Below are 23,257 nucleotides of genomic sequence, written 5' to 3'. Positions count from 1 at the left end.
GGCCAGCCCTGATTCCTGCCTGCCAGTCTCCCCCCACACCCAGATCTCCCCCGCTGCCCCCCCCCCCGGCCAGCCCCGCTTGCCTCCCAGCCGGTCCCCAACCCCGCCCCAACTGAGATCAAGTATGTCCAGTATTTTTTTTGAAGCCATCTGGTAACCCTACCAACTTGACAGTATTTCGACATTATTTCAAAATAACTGTCTGCTGTGTAGATACAGACTAAGTTATTTTGAAATAACGCTAGTTATTTCAAAATAATATTGCTGTGTAGATGTACCCTTTGTGACAATCATGAGCAAAATGCACACCAAAAGTTCTGCTTTTTGTAAACTGATTTCCAGACTTCCTTTAAAAGTAATCTCTGTTGGTCCCCAGAGGTCACAAAGAATCGGTCTAGCAAAACAGAGAGAGACTCAGTGTACAAATTAACTGCCATAAAAGCAGAAGGCTGAAATCAAATCCAAGATATGAAAGAGTTGTCTTGTATTAAATTGGCTGAAAGCAAGCTAAATTAAAGCATGGGTTACTTAACTTTCCCATGAACAACGCAAAGTGTATTACAATACAATTTGTATATGGAATGTACGCTCATTAAGACACCTTTAACTAAGACGTAGCTGAAGTAGGATCAAAAGGAAGAGTAAGAAGCAAGAATAATAATCAAAGGTTTGAACGAGTCCAGTAGGTGGGTTTTAAGCATCAGACATTCAAATAGTATAAGCTGATATAGCTCCATTAACTTCAGTGCATTTAAGCAAGCCTACAAATACAACCATGTTTCTACAGTCAATTTATGACACTCATCTGACGCAGCCATTATGTACACAGTTTAATTGGATCTACATAGCACTTTTTCCACACAAAATCCACAGATGTCAGTGTTTGAGAGTCTATGCCAGGCCAACCCAACTCTGGAAGCCCCAAGGGTCACAGTGATTCTCACAGCACACGTAGAGGGCCACAGCTTACGTGTGGTTGCATATACACGCAAATATATATGCAAATATACACATATAGCTTTCACACTGATGGGCATGAATACAAAGATTAAGGCAAGACTACACAACACACAGACCCCATTTTAGTCAGTTCCTCTGATATTAATAAAATGCAATATTTACCTGATTTCCACTTATATGACAGCACTTTTAATGAGCAATGACAGTCCTGGAATTTATCTACTAAAATGCATATCAACACAAGACCATTATATTGACTCATAGGTGTGGAGCGTGTTCCCAGTGGAGGCCATGTTCAAAGGATCCCACCCATGGGCCATGTTTTGAGTGAGCCCCACATAAACCCAAACTGCATTGTGGACCGCAAACAAACGGGCTGCGTGTTGAGTAGCCCTGGTATATACCTCCCAAATTATCCAACTACAGCAGTATCAGCGCATTCTGGGAAAGTATGAGCAACCATGCCAATGTGCTTGCAGGGGTAAGGAGCAATACATTCCAGGGCATCCAACTACACAGGAAGCTGGGAGAAAGAAGGACAATCAAAAACAATTACAGAGGAACAACTAGGGAAGTCATCTCAACTGCAAAAAGACTAAAAAGTGTGTCAAACATGTAACAGGAAGATAGCCAGATATCAAGATAGATCATTGGCAAGGATTAAATACTTAGTTACCGTAGTCCTCAACCAAGGATTAACCACTTCTATCTTGTCAAAACCATGATTTTACATCAACCATGCAAGTGACAGGAAGGAAATCTAGTTCAAAGCTATAGTGCTCTAAATACAAGTCCTTAATACCTATTCAGATCCCCAAATCCAAACAACAAAGAGAGGTCTGAGCCAGAACATAAACCCTCTAGAGAATGGGTCATAATATCTTTTATTCAATATATCTCATTCACTAGGTATATCCTAGTTATTGTGCAACTGAAATGTTTACTTGAACCATGTATTTTGACATATAGTCCCTTGGGAATTACCCAAGGACTTGAAGATTTCAGAGTGTAGGAGTCTGTTGCTGAAATGGACTAACAGTCACTTCTCTGAAACCTGTGTTGAAACATTTATAACCATGTAAATTGAATGATAAACAGGTAAAATATGGCAAACTAAACAACAACCATAAAGTTTTCCCTCTTTGTGCAGTTTATTCTATAAGGACATGTATGTTTACCAAAATTTAAATCCTTATACAGTAGTTAACACTTGAAATTCAGTTGCCCCCGCTTTGAATTAAAATGGCATCTCTGAGCAGAAGGCACATTCAGAACTATCCTCACCTTCATTTAATAAAAACAGTATATGAGCTCAGATTTTCAAGCTAACAAAACGGTGCAGTACAGGCACCTCCAAGGCCACAAATCCCGACTGGAAAAAAAAAACATAAGTGGCAGTGGAGTGTTAATGTGTTTTGTCAAAGTTCTGTTTGCTCTGAAGAAGTTGCTGCATTATCCAGCCTTCTAGACATCAGTGTGGAAATTAAGGCCACCAGTAAATGGCCATGAAATAGGTTACTAAGCCGCAGATAAAAGATTCCTAGGAATGTGTTTTCTATATAGTACTTCACTGCTACAGTGTAACAAATTGATATGCATATGTATTTTTAATAAGTATGAGGACTTTGAGAGTGTCCTCCCTGATTTTCTTTTTACAGTTGAGACTGGAAAATTATTAATATGTAGACGGGTATCGAACACTATTTCATGTTATTTCACTCCACTTGAAATAGTTTAGTTATAGTCACTTATGAAAAGTTTCAGGTGAGGGCTTTGAAGACAACAAAGGAGGTTAGGCACCAAACTCCTAGTGAAATTCAATTATCTTAGCCTCCTTTGAAAATCCCATCTTTAACTTATTGTAATATTTAAGCTTATTAACAAACTCTTTCACTGTATTCCTATCTATCTCTAACTTATGAGGGAAAACTAATGTTAGGAAATAATCTCATTTAGTTCTCATGTAACCCAAGAGACGTTTCATTGAAAAAAAATCCTAATTTATTCTATTGATATTGCATACTTAAATGCTTTTGAAGATTACAGCTGTCACTTCTGCATACATGCTTGAATGCTTTTAAAAGGCACTGGTTTAAAAAAAAGGTGATAATGGGAGTAATCATCACTGGTGTGATCAATGTTTCAAATGCTGAGTCAGGAAATTTAGATATAAGGGGCCAAATTCTCTGCTAGTGTAACTCCACTGAAGCCAGTAGAGAATTACCATCAGTGTTGGAATTAGAAGTGCTGCCAAAACCCTTTGCTTGAAGTAGTTTCCATTATATTCAGGGTTTACCGTTTGTTTCAATGGCTCTCAGCACCCCTATTATACAAATTGTTACAGCACTCCATGTGTCACAAGGTTCCTATAGCAACCTCATCTCTCCCTCTCTGTATCTACATTCCATAGTAAATTAATATTTATGCAGTAATCCAAAATGATACATGGAACATGTTCTGAAACAAGATGTGATCTATGTTTAGTTTAAGCCCTCAAAAACATTACAGCTAAAAAGGAAGCCCAAGGAATGACAAACAAGAATTATTAGAAGCATGGATACCCCATTTAACCATTTTAAATATACATAATGATGCACAACACTGTAGTTAACAGTGAGTTTCATTTTTGTCTACAAATATGAATTTAGTAATCATGAAATATGCAAGACTGACAATTCTGGAGACAAAAATCCTCTATCTGTGCTCAAAAGAGGCATGGCATTATTAGCAGCAGCAATGCAAGGTTCCCCAAACCACTGTGTGCCTACGTTGACAGGGAGAAACGACCTCTCAAGTTGAGGATACAGGTGAGTTTTCATAGGTAATTCAGTAAGCCTTTCTGCTGAAGTTGCCATAAAAAGGTGCCAGTTAATTTCTGCTGTACCTGTGTTTTACAATCTAGGTAATAGTCCACAAGGAACTGGATTCAGACTGAACTCCTTTCACAGCTATCAGTCACCAAATGGTAACAACTTTTAGTCACTACTGATCTAGACTCAATTTGAGTACAGGCAGTCCCCGGGTTACATACAACATAGGGACTATAGGTTTGTTCTTAAGTTGAATTTGTATGTAAGTCGGAACTGGCTCCAGATTCAGCCGCTGCTGCTGAAACTGACCAGGGGCTGACTACAGGAAGCTGGAGGCAGAATTGCTCTGCCCCCAGCTTCCTGGAATCAGCCACTGATCAGTTTCAACAGTGGCTGAATCTTGAGCCTGGGACAGAACAGCTGGGCTGCCAGGTAGGTCCCTGCAGGACCAACCTGGCAGCACTCCAGCTGCTCTACCCCAGGGTCCACAACAAAAGCCTGGTCTGCTGGGGGGGAGGGGGCGCACTAGCTGCGCCCCCCCCCCCCAGCAGACCAGGGACACGGGGAGCAAAGCCGCAGCGGTGGCGGAGTCCCGCACCTCTGAGGCTTTGCCAGAGCAAGGCCTCAGAGGCGCGGGACCTCTCCACCTCCCCGGCTTTGCTCCAGGTGTCCCTGGTCTGCCGGAGACGGTCCCCAGCAGACCAGGGGCACCCGGAGCAGCTTTTCTCACCCCGGAGGTCGAGGTGGCAGGACCGCTGCGCTCTGGGCGGTCCCGCTGCCTGCGAGCTCCCGGGCGAGAAAGTCCCGTTCGTAAGTGCGGATCCGACATAAGTCGGATCCGCGTAACTCGGGGACTGCCTGTATGTGATCTAAAGATCAAAGAGGAAACTGAATATATACCTCTCTCATAGAACTGGAAGGGACCTTGAGAGGTCATTGAGACCAGTCCCCTGCCCTCATGGTATGGCCAAATACCATTTAGGGATTTGCCCCAGATCCCTAAATGGCCACCTGAAGAATTGAACTCTCAACCCTATATTTAGCAGGCCAATGCTCAAACCACTGAGCTATACCTTCCCCCAATATGAAACACAGCTTTAAAACCAAATCTTGCTTTGAAAGACACCCACATTTCAAATTCACTTCTGACTGTTTGCCAGATTGAAGCCATTAAACCATGCTGAAAAACTCATGGATGCTTTCTAGCTGATGATTAAGGATTAGTCTAAAAAAACCATAAAACCAAAACCAATCATCTGTACAGAATAATTTGTTCATATATTTAATTAAAAATACATGTTTAAATTAACATACTAGTCCAGTAACTGTATCTTTTCTCTGACAGTGGCCAATGACAGGTGCTTCAGAAACAGAAGCAACAACCCCACTGTAGGCAGCTCTCAGATAATCTAGGACCCAGATTAAGTCTCATCCTAATCTTTGAAAATTAGAAATTAATTTAAATACAAAAGCATGAGATTTAATATCCCTTCCAAAAGTATTTTAATTATAAAACAACCTTGGGTTCTCTTATTCTCCATATTAAGTGTCCAAACTCTCTTTAAATCTTGATAAATTCTCCATTTCAATGACCTCGTGACAATGAGTTCCACAGTCTAACCTGCACACTGTGTGAAAATTCAGTCTTGAATTTACCAACTTTTAATGTATGCCTTTAAAGTTTCATTCAATAGTACTTCTCTGCATTCACATTATAAAACATATTTAACATTAAGCAGCAAAGCATACAGCCTTTTACTAATATGCATGTTTAAAGTTTGAGCGATGAAGATAACAAATGTTGTGACGGTCCCCCCATGCTTTATGAAAATTGTCTTATGAATATAAATATGCATAACTGGAAGATACTTTAGACAAAAATACCTCATCAACCTATCAATTTCAATGTTACAATCTGCTCAATCTCTTTATCCTACTCTGATGCATCATTCTTGTACATGAAGTTTGAAATATGAAGAATGAGACTGTTTATAGTTTTAAATATGCTAGTGGGAGCCATTACTGATTCCCCAGAAGCCTTAACTTCGGGATCAACTTAAGAACTTGTAAACAGCCTTGTTTGTCCTGTAAGTCCAAAGGTGATTGGACTAGGAAGACATTTGATCTTACCACCTGGTACTGGGACCCATCTTGAACCTGTTACAATTTCCACGGAAGGGGGTGATGTAAAACAAAAGATTCTCCCCTGCCATGGGGAAAAGTCTATTTAAGCAATGGGAAGCCATCAGCCTTGTCTTCAGCTGGCCTGGAAATGGCAGGGCACATAGGATACAAAGAGTACAAGTCAGTGACAAACTCTTTAAGATTATGCCTGAAATAAGGACAGCTCTTTAGGGTCAGAAGCTGCATGAAATAATTTTCTTAGTGAATTAGAACTAGGGGACACATTTATGTCCAAGTTGGACCTCCCTGGCCCAGCACACTCAGGACCCAACCAAGGTTCCCGCTAAGTTGTGCGGCAGCACGATCCCGTAGCTGCTTAATCAGCCCCGCGCAACAAGGGGCTCAGGACTATGAGCACCGAGCTGCCTGGCTGGGAGAGGGGCACTTCTCCCTCAGAAACAGCAGCAGCTCCCAAGTAAGGACAGAGCAGGAAATCGCTCCCAAACATCCCTACCACTGGGAGATACTTGCTTCTCTGTCCTCAGCAGGGAGCTGCTACAGTCACTGAGGGGGAAGTGCCTCTCCCCCAGCCACTCAGCTCTGTGTACAGAGCCGAGCAGGTCTGATTAAGCAACTGCAGGCCGTGCTGTTGTAGAGGTAACCTTGTACCTGACCTATCCCAGACAAGGGAGTTTGCCAGACTAGGGGGAGGAAGGGAAGCACTAGACTCCCAGCTGGGCTCTCCCCCGAACAGCTGGACTTCACTGGCCCCTGCCGGTTTTGATGCCCTACTGGCCCTGCAGGCTTTGCTGCCCCACTGGGCTCTGGCACCCCCCAGCCCTGCCAACCCGTCAGCTCCACCAGGCTCCGACTTCGCTGCCCCACCAGGATCCGCCAGCTCCAGCAGCCCCCAGGCTCTGCTGCCCCAACTGCTCCACCAACTTCCCTGTCCCACCAGGCTCCGGCAGTCCCAAAGACTTTGCTGCCCTGCCAGCCCCACGGGCTCCTGTAGCCCCAGGGGCACTGCTGCCCGTCCAGCTATCAGTAAGCTCTACTGCTGGGGCTCTCTGGTCCAATAACATCTCGGTTTTTGTTGGATCACGGATGTTGCTGGATCAGAGAGTCCCAGACCACAGAGGTTCAACCTATAGTTTAGTTGTGAGCAGTATGATTTCATCACCAAAGCTAAACCTTTTAAAAAACACCCACTGTGTGAAAATCGATAGTCTGTATATTCTAAGAAACAGTGGCATTTACCATAAAAATTAATCATGCATGAAGACAAATGTCACTTTAATAATTATTTAAACAGAATGAATTATAAAAGCATAATAAAACTTACACTCTCTAAAAGCCAGGATGCCAATCTTTTAGGGATTATAGTTCAGAAAACTTTAATGGCTGCTCATCTTATAGACAGAAGATCTCTATTCTCTACTCTCCCTGACAAGATTTTTTTTAAATAAAAATTTCTGACATTCCATTAAGTCATTCATTGTGCAAAGAACCACCACTTTGTTGACAAAGGGACATCCCTGTTTCCCACACACTTTCTAGTGACTGTACAGGGTTGCCTGGTGTCCGGGTTTCTACCGGACAGTACGGTATTTGCACTGTCAGTCCGGTAGAAAAATTCAGAAGATACCGGACGTGTGCAATGTCCGGTATTTTCTGAATTCCTGGCTGGGCGCCGGACTGAAGCCTTGCGGGGGCAGGGAAGTGACTGGGAGGCAGGGCCACGATTGGCGCTAGGAGCCTGTGGTCGCGTTCCAAAGCCGGGTTGGGTGGGGTGGGGCGGGGGCCGGGATTCCCAGCCACTCTCCCTGCCCAGCTTCTGCACGCGACCAGAGGATCCCAGCACCGATCGCGGCCCCGCCTCCCAGCTGGGAGCCTCTGGTTGCAAGCAGAAGCCAGGTGGGGGGGGGGGGGGAGTGACTCCCAGCCCCGCCCCCGCCTAGCTTCTGCTCGCAACTAAAGGGAGTGCCTGCCGAGCCACAGCCCAAAGGACTCTGGCTGTGGCCAGGGGCTACTCCCCATTCCCTCTCCCCCCTCCGCCAGGTCTGCTTCCCGTTCCCCCTTCCTCCAGGCCCTCCTTTCCTCCTGTCCAGCCCTGCGGCCCCCGCCTCCCTTTCCTCCCAGCCAGACTGTGGCCCCCAGACACCTCCCTCCAGCTCTGCTTCCCGCCCCCCCATCTCCCGTGTAGCCCCATGGCCCCCAGACGCTCCCCCCCCCTCCCCCCCGACCATGACCAAGTGTGTCCGTTTTTTTGGCAGGGTCTACCTGGCAACCCTAGTGACTGAGCGTGGCTCTGATATGGCCTGCCTGAGTTTCCCCCTCATTGATTAGCAATGAGGTCAGTTGAACAGCCTAGTCAAAAAGAAGCCAAAAGCCCTACATCAGTGTCTCCCCCTCTCAACAACGTCTTTAGAAAGGAACACTTGAAAAATGGTTTACCGGTGCTTACCTCAGAGCCCAAGTAAAACTTGTCCCAAAACAAAAGTCTGGTATCCTGCAGCTGCTGCTTCTGTTGTAAGACCTCAGGTTTCTCTGCAGTCTGGAAAGTTCTGTAATCTTTCCCCTTCTTGGCAAGGGTCCCTTCCAGGACCCTCTTCCAGGAGTCCTCTGCAAACCCTTCTCTCACTGCCTTAGGAGCCCAGCTTCTACCTGACTCAATCTCCAGGCTTTAGAGAAGCACTACTTCTGCTTAGTCCAGCCCTCCTGGAAGTTCCCCTTCCTCTGAAGCTTCCTTTTGCCTTAGAAGCCAGGTGTTCTTTACTTAACTCCCTTCCAGCTACTCAGGCAGTTAACAACCCCCACATGGACAAGGTCTGGCTCGTTCTCTTTAATGGAGCTTGTCACAGGTAGACTGGGCAAAGGGGCCAGCCCTGAAACAAGAGTATTAAAAAATGCTCACATGATTTTCCTTAGTCACATAACAATATGACTAACCAAAGCACTTGGTTTTGTACTTTATCCTAGATCCCTTCCACTTTCTTTCCTCACCCTTCTTCCCATTTTCCACAATATTCCTTCACGTAGTGTCACTTTTCATCCAAGAGGATGGATGCTCAAAGATCAGTAACTGACTACATCCGTGGTCCCCAACACGGTGCCCGCGGGCGCCATGGCGCCCGCGGGGGCATTTCCATGCGCCCGCCAGGTGCTCAGGGCTGGCCTGGCACCGGGCGCATGGCGGGGGGAGCGCCGGCCCCGAGCATGCAGCTATGGGGGGGGCCGCCCCCGGGGCGCAAGTGTCCCCGCCCCCTGGCGCCCAGCGGGCGAACGGCCACGCCCCCTGGCGCCCGACAACCTTGAAAGGTTGGGGACCACTGGACTACATGAATGTCATCAGGACCCATCAGTACACAGAAACAAGATTTCCCTAGTTAGTTTGGAATGGGGCTATCTGGATGGGAGCATGATGCCTGTTTTTAAATGCAGCAGCTGTCACCGGGACCAAAAGCTTCTGCCATTGCTACTGTACCTTCTAAATCTGCTGACAACCACTTGGGTACATTAATTTAAAAACAGAAAAAAGAAGAGTTTTCGAAAACCCAATAATTTCCTGTATTTACATGCTTTGTCTAAGATCATTTCTTACCACAAGCCTAATTTTCATCTTCCCACTCACCAAAAAATCAAAATGTAAACTCTGACAGAAAATCAGAGATTACAGCTCTACACAGAAAATGATACCTATCTACAAATGAACCCGATCAACTTATACTGTATGGCTATCTTCTTAAACTGAGCTTACTAGTATTATGGATAAAATGCGTTCTTCGTGCTGTCTATCAACAGTGAAAAGTACAATGTCCAAGTCTGGAAATGAAATTCCGTATTTTTATATTTCTGTATATAGATACCAATGCATATGCAAACACTTGTATGCTTAATAATATTTCAGACTGAAGCCATGCCAAACAACAAGCAGCTCTCTCTTTTGCTAAAACTGCAGTACTTCTTGGTTCAGTAGTAGTACCATTAGATTAGCCTCTCCTTTGGATTTCAGCATTTCCAATCCTGACAAAAATGAAAACAACAATAAGAATTCTATCAAAATTTTGCAAAACTGAGAAAAGCAAATTTGAAGACAAAGACTCATGGTCTTATTTTATCTGAACCAGTTTAAATCCAAATGCAGGACAATGTAGCACTTTAAAGACTAACAAGATGGTTTATTAGATGATGAGCTTTCGTGGGCCAGACCCACTTCCTCAGATCAAATAGTGGGTCTGGCCCACAAAAGCTCATCATCTAATAAACCATCTTGTTAGTCTTTAAAGTGCTACATTGTCCTGCATTTTGCTTCAACTACCCCAGACTAACACGGCTACATTTCTATCACTAGTTTAAATCCAGTATCTTGAAAAGAATATCAAATAAAATTGCTGCAATAAGGTTAGTTGCAAAGTTATTTTTCCAACCCTACTTTAAACTAAATTCTCTGCTCAGAATGCAACTTGGGGAAGAGGGGGGGAGAGATAAAACTGCTTTCAGAAATTACATTCTTCCATCCAGCTTCAGTCATTTACAATACTTCTCTTTCTGCTTTGATCTAACAAAGGCAACATCTATGACAAAACATGACTCATTATCACCTGTGGAGAGGGAAGGGTGGTAGATGTAATTGCTTAAAATTACTCTGTCAGAAAATTATCCTAAACCTGCTCATTTTGCTATTTTATTTAGAAGTATGGAAGGGGGAATTACTTGGAATTTTTTTCATTAAACCATGCAGGAAAAACTCATGGAAGCTTTCTAGCTAATGATTAAGGATTAGTCTAAAAAAACATAAGAACAAAAACAATCATCCATACAGAATAATTCGTTCACATATTCAATTAAAAGTAAATGTTCAAATTAACATAATACAGTGGAAGCAAAAGCACTATTCAAAAGTAGCTCTATTGAACTGTCTATATAAAAATGCAATAATAAAATCTAATACTGACCAATAAACACACAGAATATCTGTGCCCTTTAAGACACAGGATTTTTTTAAGTTTCATTCACATATTGTAAAGACATATAACTAGGTGAACTATAAACTTTATTTGAATGTAAAATATACAAAACACAATAGAAGAGCAATACAAAGAGTATGTTATAGGGTCTACTGTTACATGTTTTTAATCCAGAACTACTCCGTTTCAATTATTGAAAATCCCTCATGAAAAAGTCTTATTTTATTTTTTTAAAGCTTTTGGTTTCATACCATTACTCTAAGGAAGTATCTATACTAGGGAAATTTAAGATTCCCACTGGTTCTATTACTAATGGTGGCACTGATATTGATGAAGCTCTTCAGCTTCTGAACCAAAGGAAGCACATTGATTTCATTTAGTTCAATGAGTGTTAAGTCTAACAGAAATCAGAAGACTATACATCCTAGCTAACCATTCTGCTTGTAGTTTAGCAAACACTGTAAATGTAAGCATTTTAAATCAAATTGTCAAAGGCTAATACATAAATAGTTCAAATTCAAACTATTTCCAGAAATACAATTTACATATTATATAAAGGTCCAACCTCTCTAGTCCAGCACCCTCAGGACCTGACTGGAGCAGAACCAGAGAATTTGTGGAATCACAGGAGGTTGATTTGTCTAGCAGCATTACCAACACTTCCACTGCTTTCTAGGCTCTTAAGAGGACATTCAGGGGTAAATTAGCACTCAACAACTGTAAAGAAACTTTATGGGACTGCAGGAAACTTGGCCACACCTAGGATAAGTAGATATCCAGCTAACTAAAATTATGCTGGACCAGAGTGCGCCAGACTAGAGAGGTTCAACCTATATTTGTTATAAAACACACAAGTTACTAAAATTAATTGGATGAAATGTTTAATATAAACAATAATTTACTATTAAAGCAGCTGGAAATAGAATAATTCTGCATAAAAAGCAAGAACTCCGTTTGATCATCAATATACAGTGAATTTTAATTTTGACATAACAGTAAATCCATACAGACTGACTGAGCTATTGGCACCAAGTTAATACATACACATTTGTAAAAATATCATTTAAAGAATAATATCTTTCTAACCCATATTCTAATTTATAATGACAATAACATTAGTCCTGGCCTCCTTTCTAATTCAGCATTGAAACAGAAAGCAGTCTGAGCATTAATTTAAAATGTAAAAAAATCTTCATGGTAATGCAAAAGCTCTGTGCTTGTTTCCAGAACACTAGAAGCTTTGCTCTCTTTTTTTCAGGTTACCAAAATGCAATCTTGACATGGGCATCAAAGCAAAGTCTCACATTCAATGGAGCTGGGTTTATTCCATGTATGAAGTAGAACCTCAGTGATACAAACACTAGGGCTGCGTCTAGACTGGCATGATTTTCTGCAAATGCTTTTAACGGAAAAGTTTTTCGGTTAAAAGCATTTGCGGAAAAGAGCGTCTAGATTGGCACGGACGCTTTTCCGCAAAAACACTTTTTGCAGAAAAGCATCCGTGCCAATCTAGACGCGGTTTTGCACAAGAAAGCTCTGATCGCCATTTTCGCCATCGGGGCTTTTTTGCACAAAACAGTTTTTAGCTGTCTTCACTGGCCTTCTTGCACAAAAACATTTCTGGAAAAGGACTTTTGCCCAAACAGGAACATCAAAGCATTTGCGCAAGAAGCACTGATTTCGGACAGTAGAACATCAGTGCTTTTGCACAAAATCAAACGGCCAGTGTAGACAGATGGCATGTTTTTGCCCAAAAGCGGCCGCTTTTGCGGAAAAACTTGCCAGTCTAGATGCAGCCTCGAATTACAACCTGATCAGCCAGCCACACACCTCATTTGGAACTGGAAGTAAAGACTCAGGCAGCAGCAGAGACTCCCGTGGGAGGAAAAAAAAGCACAGTAATGTTTAAAGAAATGGCTTCTGTGCTTCTTTTGTTTAACTAAGATGGTAAAAGCAGCATTTTTTCTTGTGCACAATAAAGTTTCAAACCTCTATGAAGTCAATGTTAAACTGTACATTTTTGAGAGGACTACCATACTGTTTTGTTCAGAGTTACAAACATTTCAGAGTTATGAGCAACTCATTCTCACGGCATTTATAACTCTGGGGTTCTACTGTAATTTGAGGAGTTGGACTGATTAGCAAAGAATTTAATAATAATTAGATCAAGCTATTTTTCCTCTTTTTAAAAAATGGCACGTGCTGAGTTGGTTGGGCCGAAGGTATGGGAGAAGATGCCACTCTTACTGTGATTGATCCTGATGTGTTGAAGTTCTCCAAATATGTTATATCCAGCAGGTTAGCTTGATTTAAATCAAAGCATTTTAAGTCATGATTTAAATCACTAAATTTAAAGCTTCAATTTAGATAATTTTAAATAAACATTTCAATTTGTACTGCAGTTATTTTCTCTAGAATGATGGACTCTCACTGGTACATACACCCACTAAAATGTAATCCAATAAAGCTTATATGCTAGATTTGATACATCTTTTTGCTGCCTATAATTATACAAGTTATTTAAGCAATTATATAGCTTTATTGTATAGCTTATTAATTGTATGCTTCAGTACACTAGAAAATGGCAAGTAAAATATTGTTTATTTATTAAACTGACTTTTTGCTCATGATTTGTGTGACGCTGCATTAGGATATAACTGCAATTGAACTGAACTCAAAAAGCATATTTATTTTTTTACTTAACTGTGTTAAGGTATTGTAATGAGTTAGGCCTTAACACATTTTGTATTAAATGCAATTAATTTTAAATCGATTAATTTTAAAAAGCAAAAACTTCTCAATTTAAATAACAAAAAAATCTTATTTAAATGTAAAATTATTATTCTGATTTTCAAATCATTAATTTTATTGACCCTGAATGCACAAAGATCATAGAAGAACAGCAGGCGCATACTACTAGGAACAAATATTGAATGGCATCTTAATAATGCAGTACGAAATCAGAGAATAACTTTGGGCAAAGTATTATCCAGAACCATAACATAGGAGCTCACTTGTCATGTCCCCCTACATAGTTACATGCCACAATTCAAATAAAGTATGAAAAATCTAAACAAAGATCTAACCAGTAGTCACAGCTCTGTGCTAGCAGAAGGGCCTTGGTTCAGCTGATCTTAAGACTACATCATAGGCAAGTAGAGACCATTAATTAGACTCATGGTAGGGAAGAGACATATGCCCCATCACACTGTCTGGGTAGCTCACATGCACTTTTTGAAGTGCTGTGTAAATTAATAGCACTATATAAAAGTGTATTAATGGTATTTTGAATTCTTATTTTAAATGTGCAGAAACAGACTGCTTTCCCATCATTTTCCAGGAGCAGTGCAGCAAATGTTGCTTCTGGGAACAATTCTCTGACTTTGTCTTCCTTAAGACTACAAAATAGACCATTAACTTATTTAAAACAAGAAAAAACATCCACCAGTAACACAAGAGGAACTACATTTGTTTTTGTTCAATTTCCTAATTCAGGGAGGCATTTGATGGGCACAGCATTAGACTCTAAAAAGATTAGTAAATAGCCCCAATGTAAGAGGAGGCAGAAGATATCTTGAGAACCTGGGAAAGCAAGAAGGATGAAGGCAGCAGCAGAGAAGCAGAACTAATTTATCCATTTGAGAGGGAATATATTTTTATGGTCGGAGAGGCTAGAACTGATGGGGGAAAAGAGCTGATCTACTGCATGGCAAAAAGGTATGCCAATGAAAACTGAATACACGTGGCTTTATGCATACGTGGCAACGTGTAATTAATCTGTTCAGATTGTAAACTTTTGGGAGCAGGGATTGCCTGCTACTTGTTTGTACAGTTCAGAGCACAGCAGGACCCTGACTTCTCATTGCTGCAGCAATACAAATAGCAATAATAGTCATATTCTTCATCAAGACTAGTAGGCTGAGTCCTTTGATGAGCAGGCATTAAGAATTGTTTTTCAAACTCCAATAACGATGTTCTTTAATTTGCAAAATGTTACAGAAATATTATCTTAAAAGCAGCCTTCAGAAGTTAAAACCCTTAAAGACAAATGACTAGCTGCTTTAAATCCACAGCAATAAAAGAATGTTTTAAAGTGTTTAGGCTGCAGTTTCTTTCTTACGAAGAAAAACAGAAAGGCATCACTGAAGAAGAAAGAAATTCAGATGTCAACAACAAAACAGAAAGCAAGATGAAAGACATATGAAGGTCATGGTGAATTCTGTGGTGTTCGGGTATTACCATCGTGCTTCCTCCCTGACGCAGGGTGAGCATGATTGTTATTTGCTGGCTGGCTGCAGTCCGGGTGGGATGCTACTGCGGGGAGGAGGGGACGTTGGGTGCAGGGTAGCTGTGCAAAGCCCTGCCTTCCCTCCTGCGGTCAGAGAGAGGGGAGTGAGGGGGGCAGGGCTCTGAAAAGGCTGGGCAAGGGAAGGGGCAGAGGATGGAGCAGTCGGGGGCGCTGCACGGCCTGGGCACAGGGAGAGGCTAGCGAGGGGCAGAGAGTAGAGAGGTGCTGAATGGGCTGGACACAAGGATAGGTATTCAGGATGCAGCAGGCTGAGTGTTCTGCAGAGACTGGGGTGGATACAGGGAGGGAAAGACAATGTAGCAGGCAGGAGGCACAGGTAGGCACTAGGAGAGGCTGGCATGGCACAGCAGGTGGTAGGACTCTGCAAGGGCCAGGCACAAGGAGAGGTTGTCGGGACACAGCGGACAGGGGGGCGCTGCAGGGGTCAGGCATGGGGAGGGCACTCTGTCCCTTCCCAGCCCCTCCCCAAGCCCAGCCCCTGGAACACCCCCAACTGCTCCATCCCCTATCCCTCCCTGTGCCTGGGCCCTGCAGCACCCCCCACTTGCTGCACCCTGCCAGCCCCATTCCATGCCTGCCCAGTCCCTACTACACTCCCCACCCCCTGCGCTGCACCAGCCCCTTCCCATGCCTGGCCCCAGAAGCACCCCCCACTTGCCTCTCTCTGGCCACAGGATTCGGGAAAGGGGGGTTTTGAACAGCTACCCTGCACCCAACATCTGCCCCCCGCCCCCAGCATCCTGCCTGGGCAGCTGCCAGCCCGCAAATAGCGACTGTGCCCACCCCACATTAGGGGGAAGCACGACAGTGGTGCCAGAACCTCTTACCTGCTGCACAGAGCGGCAGGAGCGGGGAAGCCGCCAGCAGAGTGAGGAGGGAGCTTGCTGCATCCTGCCACTACACTCGCCTCCCTCCCCCCCCTTCCCTCCCCCCCCCCGGAGCCGCTCCAGTGCAGACCATGCTGCCCCAGGGCTTCCTCCACTTCGGCTTCGCCTGCAAGGGAGGTGGGTGGCATGCAAAGAGCCCTTTGTGGTGCGACCACTGACCCATGCTCAGGACTTTTCCACGCTGCACACGCTGATAGCACAGGCTGTAGCTGGGCCTTCCCCTCCTCTCTGCAGTACTCTGAGCTCACCTCGACTCCCCCAGCAGCGGAGCACCACACACTCCAGTCAATGCTCATTGTAACGGGCCACCCCAAACGGAGCCAGGGGCCTGCCTCATCGCTGCTTCTTCCCCCAGCGTCGCAGCGTCACTGGGGAAAATCTCTCAGTCTCATCTACCGCCCCTCCCCCCAAGCCTGTTGACATGATGGCATCATTCTGTAGCTCCCAGCAGGAAAAAACTTTTTTATATAGAGAGACGGTTAAAAGCAGCATTTTTCTTCCGCATGTTAACGTTTCAAAGCTGTATTAAAACAGTGTTCCGCTGTAAACTTTTGAAAGAACAACCACAAAATTGTATCCAATATTACAAAATGTGATAAAACAAATAATATGTTTACTGGTATATTATGAAATGTTATCAAATGAAATAACTTGTTAACATATAGAATTTCAATTTTTCATGCTTTTAATGAGATGTTTGGTTACTTGCAAATTTTCAAAATCAGTAATCCTCAACAGGTTTCCTACCCACTACAACTCAGGGAAAGTCTACTTAGTTCTTAACCACATGATTGGAGTATTTTTAATTGGCTAAAATACCTAGTAGTTATGTAATTAGCTTATCAAAATCCTATTTTTAACAATAAAAGGGTAAACTATGTACTTATAGAAATTTAATGTAAAGCTATACAAATATCCATTAAGACAGGCTGTATATCCATTTTTACTACACTATAGGATAAAAATGAGGTTAATTTTATTTAAACCATTACAAATTCTTCTAAGACAGCATATGTACTCAAAATAATAAGAACAATAGGGTATTTGGAGCTCCCATGCCCACAAGGAAACACCACATAACACCTACCTCTCTGACTTCATGAAGTTGACCAGAATACTGACTCTTGGCTCTCCGGGCTGCTGCAGGCGATTTGTGATGTGTAACGGTAACAACAGTTGGTCCACTTTGACTCTGATGTTTTTGACTACCAGGAGATGCAGAATTATTCATCCCAAGAGGAAGCAGAGACAAGCTTCTGTTTCGTGAAGAGGGAGTGCTCTAGAATAAGCAACAGGATGTTATAAGGAAGTATGACGACAGCAGGAGTAGATAACATATGACCAAAAGGTTTTATACTTCTCCATATAAAACTGAACCTGGAGAACTATAGGCACTCAAGTCTTACTGATGACAAAACATGCTTATTTGGTGAAATTATGGCAAAGATAGTACCACCCTGATAGTACAGAAGTCCCTTACTACCTACTGTTTTCTGAAGTTGGCCTCCCTAGCTCTGGCAGGTGATTTCCAAACACTGCTATATATTAATAGGCTGTGAGTGTCTTTGCAGACAAACACACAAACCTTTTAAAGAGGATAATCTGCTTTCCTAGGCACAAAAGAATCTCAGTTATGCTGATGCAACTAGATTTTATACATTCACTGACATGTAAATCATGAAGTATGCTGCTGACTATACAAAAAGGAATTTAGTTAATGTTAGTGCTCTCCCTTGATTAGTTTCTGAAACTTTCTTGGCATTAATTTTCAAAGCAGCTGCCATTGTAAGGCCCATACATACCCCAGGTTAAATTAAATGCAAAGCAGAAGCATGCTTTGAAAGCATCAAGAGATTTTGGGGGGAGTGGGTAAGGACACAACCAGAGGGGAAGGATAGAAAAGTTATCAAGTGGGTTTTTAGGAGTGCCTATAGTCTGACACTCTCCTAGCTCTTGCTGTATTAATCATAGGTGACTTGAAGGGGGAGACATGCAGGACCACACGTCCCCCCCATATTTCTGCTGAGGTGGGAGTGAGGCTGAGTGCAGCTAAGGGGGATGTGCCTGGGAAAGGCACTGACACTGTGCACTCCTGCTAAATAGCACCCAGAGCAGGGAAAATCAGATCAGGGTGGCAGCAGACTCAATTGTGGAACCCCTAGGGTCATGCAAGGCTGCAAAGAGGAGCTTGGGGCAATGGGGGGGAGGATAAGCAGTAGGTGTCAGGGGTAAAAGTCCAAGTGAAGCAGTGGGGACCAGGGATGCTGGGGATGGGCAGAGAGCCTGGGAGAATATAAGTGCCCTTCCTCTGAAACTGTGACAATGAAATTTTATTTCATTTTTTCTGAAGTCCCAAATCCAGCAGAGTACTCAAACGTGCTTAAGACCAAGCACTAAAGCAGTTTCATTTATGTCTGTGGGATTACTCACATGCTTACAACTGAGCATATGCTTAAGTGTTTGCTGGATTGAGGCCTTAATGTCAGAACGCACATCTACAGATGTAAAAAGGGGAAAAGAGGGAACATAGTTACCTGTTTTGGGTGAGCAATTACCTCTACACACGGCCAAAATATTGAGACACCTAGTATGTCAGAACCTGTTGTTATAAGTCCTACAGGCACAGTACATACACTGCAGTCAATGGGAGCAGTGCAGAGAGAGCAATGGCAGTAACAAAACACAGAGAATATAGATCTGTTTTAATATGGATTCTCATCATACACAAACATGGTTCAGAAGTCATGACTTGATCCTGCAAACATGGCTCAGTGCAGAGTTTACCTATCATGACTACCAGGACCAACTGCAATTATAAGGATCCATGAAACAAACCATCATTGCTGGTGTATTCCTTTAGTGTTAAACAGGACTTGGACTAAATTAAGAGGTTTAAGTTATCCTTGATTATAAGGCATTATTTAGATACAATTACAACTGAAAATATTTACAACACTGGAGAATCTAGATTTTTTTTACCTCAGATAACTTGAGCCTTCCCTCTTATTATAAGAGTTACTGAAATAGGCTGTACCTTAATACATCAGAACATTTACACACTTCCAGTACAATAAACATACAATATGGATTTTTCTTTTTAAAATGCTGACATAATGCATCCAAAGGTCTGGTCACAGAAAAATGCCAGGATAAAAAAAAAAAAAAAAAAAAAAAAAAAAAAAGGTAATTGTCACACAGCAATCACAGCCCAACCCTGACTTTCTGTACCACCTGCAACGTCTGCCAACGAGCCTGTAGCTCAAGAATCAAACTCTCCAGTCATCACAGGACCCATAAAAACAAACACCTGGGGAAAAGATCCTCTTTGACATTCGCATTCAATGGCAAATGGGAAATGGGGGAAAGGAGAAGCCTGCTGACAGGATAGTCTTCAGAACAAGATCTGAAGCCCACCTCTCCCGTGAGTTTCAGACCCCAAGTCACAGCTTCCAAGCACTCTCTACACAGCTATTGTAAAAGCACTAGTGAGAGCCCTGCAAGACCAAGAGAGCAAGCTCACTCCAAAATGCTGTGCAGACATACGGGATGCCAAGCAGGTTAGGGAAGAAGCAACTCACTCAGTCTGCCCTCGCTATCTCTGCAGGGGATTATAAACATCATACCATCACAAGACTTCACTTACAGTAGCTCTAACATTCAACTGTGAAACTAAAACAACAGAGTAATTGGTAACTTGTGATCATCTTGTTTTTATAGTCTCAAATTATTTCTGAGACATTTAGGTAATTTAGATTTAGTTTAAGATTAGTATTTTTTCTAGCATTTTGTCTATTTACAAAATGAAAAAGCTTAACACAAGCCATAAAAAAGATCTTCAAACCATAAAACATTTTAAGTGTAGAACAATACACTCTTAACTATACGCTAAAGTGCTTGCATCTTTCACCCAGAAGACCCCCCCGGCAAGGAAGTTGGAAGTATTTTTCTCCATTTACCAAAAATGCACAACTGTGTTTATTTTAGACAGTAATTTTAATGTGTTTTTTTTCTTAAATCAAACTAATCTCTGAAATGGATTCTTTTATCTGTTTATGGCTGATTATCATCTCCTTCACAGATACAAGTCAATTTTTTTCCTCTGTACACATGAAGTGCTGTTTCTATTACAAAAAAATCCAGTTTATTAAAGGGTACTTTAAATGTTTCATTGACTGAGTTAAACAATTTGGAAACAAGACAGCTCTGTATTCAAACTTTTCTCTCTCTCAGTTTTAGTAGGCAAAAGACTGGGTGATTTGACACCACGATTTTTCAATATACTACTCGCAGAACCTCAAATGAACAAATGGTAGAGGTATTTACTGAATTTAGTTCTTTCTAATTTTCAGTTTGGTTATTCATAAACTTGAAAACTGGCAACAACTGCTTCAACAATATGTAAATCCTTGGATTGTACAATGATCAGCATGTTCAAGGTACATTCATATCAAATACTATTTATTTGATATGTTGTATCCACTGAAGTGTTTCAGTGTATTTTGGCCTGTGCAGCCTTTCAAGCCATACATTGTGCCAATCATTTGTTCACAAAATTTAGTAATTTGCCAAAAGGCCATTAGAACAAACTCAGGTTCTATTTTAAAAGAGAAATGCATCATTTGTGCAGAATGCATGTTACACCAGTAAATAATGGAAAAGTAGCTCCTACTGCTGCAATAGAAAAGGTGTCAACCAAACAGTCCTTATCTCACACCACAAGTTAGCCAAATAATAACTTCTTCTCAGCCTCATCAGCCTGAGGACTTCCAAATCTATAACAATCTTTTAATTAGCTACAGCGTATACTTGAAAACGCTACTATTTGACTGGCTTCCACAGATCAACAAAAGCAACAGAGGAAATTAGTTCCAATGAAGAAATATGCAAAGTCTTCAAACCTAAATTCATGCTTTGCAGAGGAGCCAGTGGCTGACATGGGGAGCTAAAATGTTTAACTACTCTTACTCAAAGAAAGCAGTTATTGTCTAGGAGCTAGTAAATACCCAGTAAAATGGCCTTCTAGCATCCTGGAAGATCTCTCTGTTGTCTGTTTATCCAGAATGCAAGAGGAGACCTGGTGAAGCTCAGGAAGGAATGAAGCCTTGCTAATGGAAGGATTTTGGAGACTGTCAGCCTTCCAACTGAAAAGTTAACCATCTACCCTGTACTGCAGTCACAAAACACCCTTTCAATTCAGACCTTCACAGCACCACTGAGATACCAATTGTGTAGCAAATGGAGGATGTCTGCTCCCTGGCACATTCTCGAGAGGAGTACATTTGATCTGTGAATGGGACACAAGAAGTTTCACTATGCTCCAACCCGATGACTAACACATAGATTAGCAACAAGAGCAGGCTATGAAAGAGGCCCGCCCATGTTCTTCTTCACTATAATTTCCACCAGTGTGGAAGTAAAGAAGCAGAACTGCCACCAGTTAGGAGAAAGAGGGATGGAACCAAGTCACTACACTGGGCACACCTTTGCAGCGGCTGATCCATCAGGATGGTCATCATCTTTGGTGCCAATTTTCAGCAGGCAACAAATCAACGGCCAGAGAATTTGCCTTCCCCAAAACATTTTATTCCCTGGGAACAAGACACCTAGGCTCACCTCTATCACTATTAGAAAACACACTTTTTTTAGAATCCTCTCTTTGTATGCCACCTCAGCTTCTCCTGCTTTATTTTCCATCTATTCCATCCTATCTCTTCTAACTTCCTCATCGTTGTCTGCATAGTCTTGCTGCAGAACGGCTCTCTTACTGAATATTCACCTTTTACTATTTCCTCTCTTCAGTACACGCCACTTATTTGGTTGGAACCATTCTTCTTCATTTGATCTCATCATCTCCACTAAAGCCCTGGCTATTTCCACACTTGCTTCTTGGGAAAACTGCCCTTGTTTTTTGTGTCTTTAACTATTCAAATTTGTTGCTAAGTTGCAGCTTGAAATACACCTATACTGCTGAGTCTACTAGCTCTCTGCCATGCGTAGTGTTACCTTTTTTGGTTTTATTGGACTCACCTAAACAAGACTGCACTCACTTCTGAGATCAGCACTTGTATGCACCAATGACCCCTCTAATCTTTTTCCAGCCATGTGCACCACCAGGAGAAACACAAGCCTAGCTGTGAGCACTCTGCTAATCAGCTGGTCGGCACTGGAATCTCTTCTGCACGTCCACACAAGTGCACAGCTTACACGGAACACTAGTATACACCCTGGTATCCAGCAGTGATCTTCTCCAGTGATTACTGATGGCAACATGGCAGTTTTTGAGTGAAGCTATCATTTGATCTCCGTATCAGTTTAGGTCTTTGCTTTTGCGGAAATAGTGTACTACCAGTGTCAAAACTTCATAGGACAGTGAGTTCAGCAAAACGTTCTTCATTTTCCATCTATGACAGTCTCAAATAACTGCATTCTTAACTGGCAACTCTGCCAATATTCTGTAGTGCAGACTTAGCCCTAACCTTGCTAGTCTTCTTCTCTAATCTTCAAACAGCGACGGACAGACAGACACACATTCTACTTTATTAACTGTGTTTTCTTTCCTCTCTCTTTCTAGAGACCTCCTACTTCTGACATTAATGTCTCTCTACGTGTGGCTAACACAGCAGTTTCACAGCATGTGTGTTTATTTAAAACAATAAAAATTACCACCATGACATACTACAGTACCTATCCAGTATCTCAAATTAAGCACACTATAGATGGTAAAGAATGTGGTACCATTTTTCATACCCAATCATATTTTTCTAAATGATACAAAAAAATGTTTAAAAAGACAATTACATTTTATTTTTTAAAATGTGAGAGAAAATAAATGAAACATCAATCCCTTGTGATGAAAATCCTGGTCTCTGCGATCTAGTTACTGTAGCCTTAAAGCTTTTGATCATTTGCTATTAATGAGAAAGGGAGAAATTGGCTTTTAAACTCAAGTTAGTTTTACATGCAGAGCTAAGCCTAGGAAATGTCTGGCTGGATGATGATTAGGAACTGCTTAAGAACAAGTTCAACAAACACTATTCAAGGATGAATAGGTTTATTTGGTTATACCGCAGCACAAGGAGCTGAATTGGATAACTTTTCATAGTCCCTGCCAGCTATATGTTTCTATGACTCTATGAGGCCAAGTTGTTGGGAAACCAAAAAGAATCTCAGGAAAAAAAATGTGATTGTAGTGTACAATGG

The 23,257-nt window shown here is 42.1% G+C and overlaps 1 protein-coding gene across 2 annotated transcripts in view; it reads right to left on the bottom strand.

The window, feature by feature from the left end:
* The window catches only part of OSBPL10 (oxysterol binding protein like 10), a 176,246-nt gene that overhangs the window by 84,000 nt on the left and 68,989 nt on the right, over positions 1-23,257 (bottom strand). For both annotated transcript variants that reach the window (XM_075921975.2, XM_075921976.2), the window contains exon 4: positions 17,145-17,336. In XM_075921975.2, coding sequence (XP_075778090.1) covers positions 17,145-17,336 — 192 coding nt within the window. The remainder of the gene's footprint in view (positions 1-17,144; positions 17,337-23,257) is intronic.

Source organism: Pelodiscus sinensis, chromosome 2 (assembly GCF_052426305.1).
Source record: "Pelodiscus sinensis isolate ZL-2025 chromosome 2, ASM5242630v1, whole genome shotgun sequence".
Lineage (NCBI taxonomy): Eukaryota > Metazoa > Chordata > Testudines > Trionychidae > Pelodiscus > Pelodiscus sinensis.
This window is presented reverse-complemented; position numbering and strand designations above follow the sequence as displayed.